The sequence below is a fragment of the Manihot esculenta genome, chromosome 12 (genome assembly GCF_001659605.2).
Source record: "Manihot esculenta cultivar AM560-2 chromosome 12, M.esculenta_v8, whole genome shotgun sequence".
Classification (NCBI taxonomy): domain Eukaryota; kingdom Viridiplantae; phylum Streptophyta; class Magnoliopsida; order Malpighiales; family Euphorbiaceae; genus Manihot; species Manihot esculenta.
The window spans coordinates 31,681,226-31,690,232 of record NC_035172.2 but is presented as its reverse complement, the minus strand read 5'-3'; the positions used below and the strand labels follow the sequence as shown (position 1 = coordinate 31,690,232).

The window sequence follows — 9,007 nt, the reverse complement described above, 5'->3', positions numbered from 1 at the left end:
TCGATTCGATTTTTTTAATTTTTTTTATTAAAATCAAATCAAATCAAAATAATTAAAATTTTTAAAATTAAAAATTAAATCAAACTGAATTAAAATAAATTTTAAAATTAATTTAATTTAATTAATTTTTTCAATTTAAACCAAACACACAGCTCACAGAGTAGGTGGAGATTGCCCATACATAGGCTCTCACTTGAATGAATTCCTTTAATCACAATTTTTTTAAATATCATTTTACATTAAAAAGAAAAGAAAAACCCGCATGTAAAAATAAAAAAGACAAAGAGAATTACAAAATAAAAATACAATATTTTAGTATTTTTCACGTTTTAATTAAAGCGTTTTCAATTTAAATTTTTTGTTTCAATTTTTTTAATTGCGTGTATTTTATGTAAATTTTAAAATTAATATATAAAAGTTAATATTGAAATATAAATTTTGTATATATGTACGATTTTATAAAATATCTTACTTATTTTAGATAGCATTATCATGTCCATAAAAACTAAATATTAAATGGAAAAAATTTACTTGAATTACGTTCACTATAGATATAAAATGCATATAAATAAATTTTTTATAAAAAAAATTAAAGAAAATTTATTTATTTTATATTTTAAAATAGTAGATTGGATTTAAATAAATATTTTTATGTTAAAAATTAATTTTAAATTTAACTAGAATTACGTTGAATTAAAATACACAAACTAATAAACTTTTGCGCCTTATCATTATTTAAAACAGATAATTTATAATATAGTTTTGAAATTTTAATAAAATTTATAATTTAATTTTTATTATTTTAATAATAAATAATTTAATTACTAAAATTTTGTTTTATTAAAAAATTAAAATTTATTATTAAATTATAACAATTAATTTTCAAATTTCTTTATAATAATTTAATTATTTTAATTTTAATAATTTATAATAATTTAATTTTACAGTTTTGATATTTATAATATTTTAATTAGTTTAATTTGATTTATTTTTTTAATTAATAATTGATTAATTAAAAAATTAATAGAAGAACTATTTTTTTAGTAAAATAAAAATTTAACAATCAAATTATTTATTATTAAGTAAGTATAGACTAAATTATAAGTTTTGTTAACTTTTAAGGACTATATTGTAAATTTAAATGTAAATTATAATGATTGGCTAATCGCGACTGGTTAGATGGCATCCTTAATTACCAAATCCTGACATAAAATAGGGTCCAAGGAGGAGGCTGGTAAGTTGTCATTATCTTGGTGGGTCCCAACACTCCCCTTGACGTGCAGCCATGGCAGCCGCTCACTCTCTCGCCGCTTCCCACGTCTATTTTCCTCGTCTACTTCCGTCGCTGATTCTTCCTCTATATTCAGCAATCAGACCTCTCATTTTAGACTCATTTTCGTTTCTCTTGCTCAATTTATGGCCTCTCGATATTTAACTCACTGCACAACTCTACGAAACCCGCGAAGTTTATCTCCCTGCTTGTTCTCTCCCCGCCACCACTTCCTTCTCGATGCTAGTGAAGGAACTCTTCCATTTCGTCCTCAATCTAAGCCTCTCAGACCCGTGTGTTTGGTGTCTAATCAGGGGAGGAACGGTAGCTCGGTGAACTTCAATGTGTTTAGTGAGGCAGGCTCCGGTGCTAGTGCCGATGAAGAAAGTTATAGTTCCGTCGAGGACAGGCAATTCGTACGGTGGTTTCGCGAGGCCTGGCCGTACCTCTGGGCTCATAGGGGCGCTATTTTTGTAGTCATTATTTCTGGTGAAATTATCTGTAGTCCTTTCTTGGATCCCATATTGAAGGCAAGTAGTACTTTATTTGTTTAAATTTAAATGTTTCATGTGCTCTAATGAGTGAGAAATTGCTGGAGATTTCCTTAAGGAGTAATATTAGTAAGAACTTTTTCCGAGTATCGTGAAATTTTGACATTGAAGTATAACTGATGAGGTATATTTATATGCAGGATATAGCGTTCCTTCATCATCTGGGAATCAGGTTTGTGCTTGTCCCGGGGACCCATGTTCAAATTGACAATCTTTTGGCCGAGAGAGGTAACCTAAAAGAAAGCTTTATATATATATATTTCTTTGAACTTCATGTCGCATAATCTGTTTTCTGTAGTTTATGGTCTCATACTGTTCCGGATTCTTGAATTACACGATCGAAGTTTATGATATTTATTCCTTTTTTTTTTTTTTTTTCTAAGTGTTTATTGTTGATTGTCTTTATTCTGTCATATGAATTGCTCAGGTAGCACCTAGTGAGTGGCAATTCTTTTATTGCAGGGCACGAGCCTAAATTTTTTGGTCCATACAGAATAACTGACTCTGAGGCGCTAGCTGCGTCAATGGAGGCAGCTGGGAAGATCCAAATGATGATAGAGGCAAAACTCTCTCCCGGACCTTCCATATGTAATATACGTCGACATGGTGACAGTAGTCGTTTGCATGACGTGGGTGTCAGTGTTGCCAGCGGTAACTTTCTTGCAGCCAAGGTATTATTTGGTGGTTACATCAACATTTTAATATCCTTATGCTCTCTGTGGTAAAAGTAGTGTCTAATGTTTTTGTTGAATCCCATATCGGTTTGAGAAAGAGTAATGTGTCCCTATCTTATATGGACTATAGGCACTCCTCCCTTGAGCTAGCTTCCGTCCTTGAGCTAAATCTTGACCTAGCTTTTGGAGTGAGTTAGGGTTGGCTCAAATTTAACATGTATTAGAGCCTCCCACTGATTGGGCTTTTCATGAATGTGTTATGTCCTGTTCCAGTGTTGTAATGGACGTGATTGTTGAATCCCATGTTGATTTAGAAAGGAGTAATGTGAGCACATACACTCCTCCCTTGAGCTGAGCTAGCTTTTGGGGTGGCCCAAATTTAACAATTTTTTACCCTAGTCAAAGCATTACCAAAAGTGAGTAAATAATGGTACATGAAAACTCACCTCTTAAATTTAGCTAAGAATTAACAGCTATTAGAAAAAGTTTAAAAGCTAATAGAATAGCTAATATTCTGAAACAAAGCCTTAATTATTTTCCTTACTTTAGGCATTTATTTATTTGAGATGGTCAGTGCCTCTGGCATAGTTTGCTTGCTCAACAGTAATGCCATTGTGAGTTCTTTAATGGTCCTTTGCAGAGAAGAGGAGTTGTTGAAGGTGTTGATTTTGGGGAAACCGGTGAAGTAAAGAAAGTAGATGTTACTCGCATGCGTGAAAGGCTTGATGGAGGTTGTATTGTGCTATTGAGCAACCTGGGCTATTCCAGCTCTGGAGAAGTACTAAATTGCAAGTATGCTCTCTCTCTCTCTCTCTCTCTCTGTGTCAATCATTATTTGAATGGATGAATAACTTGAATAAGAACTATGCTCCAACTGTCTCCGTCTTTAATGAAATGACTAAGTCCACTGATATGAGAAATACTTGCATAATCATTATTTTATCATTATTGGCAACAACAATCATTTGCAGCTGAAAGTGCTTTGTGGTTTCATATATTTCAGCACATATGAAGTTGCTACGGCATGTGCCCTGGCTATTGGAGCAGATAAGCTTATTTGCATCATAGATGGTCCAATTCTTGATGAGAGTGGACACCTTATTCGCTTCTTGGCTATTGAAGAAGCAGACATGTTGATTCGTAAGCGAGCTAGGCAAAGTGAAATAGCTGCTCACTATGTGAAAGCTGTTGGAAAAGAAGATTTTACTTCTCTTGAACACAATGATTCTGTTAGAGTTGTGTCTTCATCACAGAATGGTAAGCCTCTCAATGGAAGGCATTATCCAACTCCTACCTTCCAGAATGGTGTTGGCTTTGACAGTGGGAATGGGTTATGGTCTGGGGACCAAGGCTTTGCCATTGGAGGTCATGAACGACAAAGTCGATTGAATGGATACCTTTCAGAATTGGCTGCAGCAACTTTTGTTTGTAAAGTAAGTTCATGATGGATTTATTCAAATGAATGATGTCTGGTATTGCCTTTTTACATTTTAATCCTTTTCACATCAATTATATATTGAAATTGTTGAAATCCATGATTATTCTGATTCCAAGTATTACATTACAGCATTCCCTCCCTGTATGTACTATGTACCCTTTTCTCTTGTATATTCTGCAAAATTTGATGTGAAAAATAATTAAAATTGATCCTTTTGCTGATGTATCACTAAGACTTCGACATTGCCGAAAGTTGGTGGTTGTTTTATGATGGTTTGGGTCTTCAGTTTTGGTAATCCTTTTTCAAGCTTGGTGTAAATTAAGCATCTGATTATTACATTTTGTGTTTATGTTATAGCAATTATTATTTAGATGTCTTGGCAATGGAATTTTTGTAAATCCTGTTTTATGTTTCAGTTACATTTTTGCTTGGTGTCCATCTGCTGATTATATTTTGTGCTATATTTTCAGGGAGGTGTTCAGAGAGTACATCTTTTAGATGGGACAATTGGAGGGGTTCTATTGTTGGAACTTTTCAAAAGAGATGGGATGGGGACAATGGTGGCTAGGTATGTGATTATTTGCTGATCTTTTGATGTCCATTGCTTATTTAACAAATTGATAACATTATTTGGAATAATGCACACTCCTTGTTGATATCTTCATGTTGAAGTACATTGTGTTTGGATGTTAGATTTGCTTGCTTTGTGTTCATTTGTGGAAATCTTTCTGATATTTTAATTGCTTGGCTATTGTTGATGTTGTGTCTTCTAATTACAAGAGGTTGAAAATATACTTTTTAGCTTGAACTGGTGGATGTGCTTGTATTCTGCTATCAAGTTTACTTTGAGTTTATCATTTTAACTTCAATTATTGCTTTCGAACCTTCATCAAGGCTGTTCATCATAAATATAGAGATGTCAATGCAAGTGAGAGCTAAAGAAAACAAAATTAGATAGAACATATTCCTCTCAACGTTAGCAATATGGAGTTATTCTGTTGCCTGTAGTTGAGTGATTTTCATGTTTATATCCTTTCATTTGTTAAATCCTTTTGTATTACATAATCAATATTTGTTCAGAAAACATGGTAATTGCATTGAAATACTGTTAAAAGTAGATCGATTAGATTTCTCCCGAGGTAGCTTTATCCCCCCCCCCCCACCCCCCCAACCACAGAAAAAAATCCTGCTTAATCTAGTCTCTGCTTTTGTTTCCTGTTATAATTGTCTCTCTTTACATTTGTGATAATATATATATATATATACACATATGCATATATATTAGTTTTGCAATGTTTATAGTGCAAACCGTCATTCTTTAGAAACCTTTTCCTTTAAAAGGAATGCTAATCTTTATTTGCAACCACAAAAAAGATAAAAAATCAGTATTATTTCTTTTTTGGAACAGTTAATATTTTGTGTTTACCAGTATTAAGAAAGAGAAAAGGACACATCTTTTGGCGAATTTAGCTTCTTGAGCTCCATGAGTATGAAAAAAACTCCCTCAATAAATAGGCCCCATTTACTTTTGATGTGAAAATTATGACCGCAATTGATAAAATAAGAGATATTGTTTAATATTGAATAAGTGTGCAGAGACCTTTCTACCCTTTCCCTCCAGGTCATTTGACTTTTGAGATATCTAAATGGAAGTTCTTGTCAATCGATGCTACTTTATCTTCACAGTGCATAACCTGTAATCAATTATATGATATGATATGATTTATTTTGTTCTTGAGACCCCACTATATGTTCATGATTTTTAGTTAATGGTTTTCTAATGTAGTAATGAAGTCTCTTTCATCAAGTGGTCCCATATTTGAATCTTAAGCATCTCCAATGCTTATAATAAAATTTTAACACAAGCTGGTGGCAGATCTATGCTTGTTCACACATTCAATAGGTATGTGTATGAGAAAGTATATTAGAAATATAAAATCTATTATTTGGCTTCACCTCTAGTCTGAACTCAGGTTTTTTTCTTTGATAGTATATTACAAATATAAAATCTATTATTTGGCTTCACCTCTAGTCTGAACTCTTAGGTTTTTTTCTTTGATGCTTGCTATAGATTATAAATCCAATGAAATGTTAAATGTTTATTGGTAAATCTCATTTAAAGCTAATGAATAGTTCTATATATGGATCGAGCACAGAATAGTTCCTTCAAATTATCATGTAAACAAGTTTTAAGAAGACTAGGATCTGCATCTGCTTGCATGATGCTGAAAGCTGCACTGTTTATCTTGCTAAGTTGTATTTATTTAGTTGTGGCCTACTTGAAGTAGGACTTCATGAACTATATAAGCTTTATTCTGGGTTGAGGGTATCTGAAATGATTTCATGTAGTTGATTAAAATGATGGAATTGTGATATTATATGCCGACTCATACATCAAGTTCATGTTCGCTCCATCATTGACGTGTGGTTTAATATCTTGTGTGCTTAGTGATGTTTATGAAGGAACCCGGATGGCTAGGGTGACTGATCTCTCTGGAATAAAACAAATCTTACAACCTTTAGAAGATTCTGGTGTATTAGCGCGACGGACTGATGAAGAGGTTTGTTCTTCTTTGATCACTATAATTGTCAATCTGGTCAATTGTAGTTTTGGAATTATATTCTTTTCATTTTAAGGGAGAGAGAGCAAAACATAGGGGACGCTGCAGGGTGGTTATGTTTTGTTTGAACTTTGAACTGGAACCAATTGGTTTCCTTTGTTTGAGTTTGCAGCTGCTTAAAACTTTGGATTCATTTGTTGTTGTGGAAAGAGAAGGTCAGATCATTGCTTGTGCTGCTCTTTTCCCTTTCTTTGAGGAGAAATGTGGAGAGGTTGCTGCTATTGCAGTGTCTCCTGAATGCCGTGGACAGGGACAGGGAGATAAATTACTTGGTATGTTTATTGTTGTTTGTTTGTGGCATTCTTTGTAATATCTCTGTTTTTATTGCTTTTGTTGCAAAGATCATAGATATTTGAGATTTGAAATGTTGAATATAAACCAGTTGGTGGTATAATTTGGTGTACCAATGTCTGGAAAAGACTTGTGCAATGATTGAAGTTCTGGTAATATTTTCTAAACAAACTGCAGATTTTATAGTTTAGTTTAGGTTATTGAATTTAGGAGTAGGACTTGTAATAATTGCCAAAGTATATAAACAGCACATTGTAAACAGAAGGTTGAAGATATGTGTTATATAGCTGTATTCTCCATGGTCCAAGAGACATAAATGAAGAATAAAGGGAAGAATGGAGAATGGAGAAACAGAAGAAGAATGAGAGAGAGAGAGAGAGAGAGAAGTTAGAGAAGTATAGAGAGCAAATAATTGTAATGTTTACTGAATAATCATTCCACTTACAATCTGTTAATGACATTTATACAACATTGATATCATCTCCTATTATGTGGGTAACTAATGCATACACTAACAGCTCTATCCCTTAGTCACATACAGTGCGCTGAGATCTGGTTTAAAATTTTTTCAAGAAAAGAGTTGAAGTAAGTTTTTAGTTTATCCCATTTTGCAATAACATAGTAGTAGAGCGAGTACCTTACTATATCAGGACTTCATGATTAAGCTTTAACCATGTTAATGGCCCAAGCCCAACACTATTGGTTGATTGAAAAACTAAGGATATTTACCCATGAATTATGGACTGGGCATCTACTTGGCACTGAGTTTATTGGGTTCAAGAAATATTTTGCAATAAACATGCAGGAAACTGTTCTTTGGTTTTGCCTTAAGTCTTAAATTATATATATGAACTACATCTAATAGGATTGTCCCTATGCAGAAGGTTGAGAAGACATTTGTCCCCTCATAGCAGACAGTAGAAACTTTTCTATTCCATCTTTTTTTTCCCCTTGTCTTAAATTCTTATGCTTTTATCATATGGACTTCAAAGGACATTGTGAATAGTGATTGTGACCAAACGTTTACAGATTTCATTGAGAATAAGGCATCCTCCCTAAATTTGGAAATGCTCTTCCTGCTTACAACCCGTACAGCCGATTGGTATGTTTTCCTATGTTTCATCCTTAAATACATGTCTTTTCATTCTAATCACAGTAGCTAACTGATAATGGGTTAGAAATAAAAATATATTGAAAGAATTTGAAAATATTGATCTTTTTTTTTTTTTTTTTCATTTCAGTTTTCCTTTCATGCCATATGCATTTTGAAATTTACCTAATTTCATGCCCTAGATATCTTAGTAACCTGATGTCATAGTGCTGTCATTTGCTTTTAGCAGTTGGATTGTCACTTTTTGAATCTCTACGGTTTCAGAGGAATTGGTAATTTCCAATACAAGTAGTTGTAGACTTTATTTGGTTGGTTTATTGATTTTGATCAACCATCTTTAGGATAAACTTGTATGTTCTAGGGATATGGAAAACAAAATGGGAATGCTTTGTGTTAAACATTGGCCGAACTTTAATTGCAGAAGTCAGTTTATTATCCCATCTACTTAAAGATTTAAATGAGAGGATCAATTAAATATAACCATCTTTTACAGGTTCAAGAGGCGTGGCTTCTCAGAATGTTCAATTGACATGATACCAGAGAAAAAGAGGAAGAAAATCAATCTCTCCCGTAATTCTAAGTATTATATGAAGAAGTTGCTACCTAATACAAGTGGAATATCTGTTAACAGAGCATTTAGTTAAAGGTTTTAGCATCCCACAAAGGGTTTGTGTTTATTGTCACCACTTAAAGGATACAAACTCAGTGTGAGAGGCAGAATAGAGGGAAACTATTGTAACTATCTTGAATGAGCTTGGGACCTAATTTATCTGGTTGATTAGAAGGTTGATCAATTGTAAATCAAAGGTTGGTGGATGACCTAGCCGTATCTCCATGTGGAAGTTTGGTTTTGTGGATTAGAAATCTTTGATGTACATCACAACCCATAGTTAGCCAGTTTTTCAGATAAACTTTTAGGTGTGCTAAGCATGGTGACTGGAAATGGGAGAATTGTTTCCCTGGATAGCATTATAGAGATTATATAGAGATCATCAGCTGTACTGTCAACTTTCGCTAGTTTTGTATGATAATGCTCATTTTTTAGCCTGAA

At 33.1% G+C, this 9,007-nt stretch overlaps 1 protein-coding gene across 1 annotated transcript; it reads left to right on the top strand.

The window, feature by feature from the left end:
* Nucleotides 1-1,255: 1,255 nt before the first annotated feature.
* Nucleotides 1,256-9,007, top strand: LOC110628425 (probable amino-acid acetyltransferase NAGS2, chloroplastic). Its single transcript, XM_021775074.2, has 10 exons — nt 1,256-1,800; nt 1,962-2,049; nt 2,284-2,492; nt 3,136-3,287; nt 3,499-3,928; nt 4,404-4,501; nt 6,383-6,494; nt 6,667-6,826; nt 7,875-7,947; nt 8,450-9,007. The coding sequence occupies exons 1-10, from the start codon at nt 1,417-1,419 to the stop codon at nt 8,598-8,600; spliced, it is 1,857 nt and encodes a 618-aa protein (XP_021630766.1). The 5' UTR covers nt 1,256-1,416; the 3' UTR covers nt 8,601-9,007.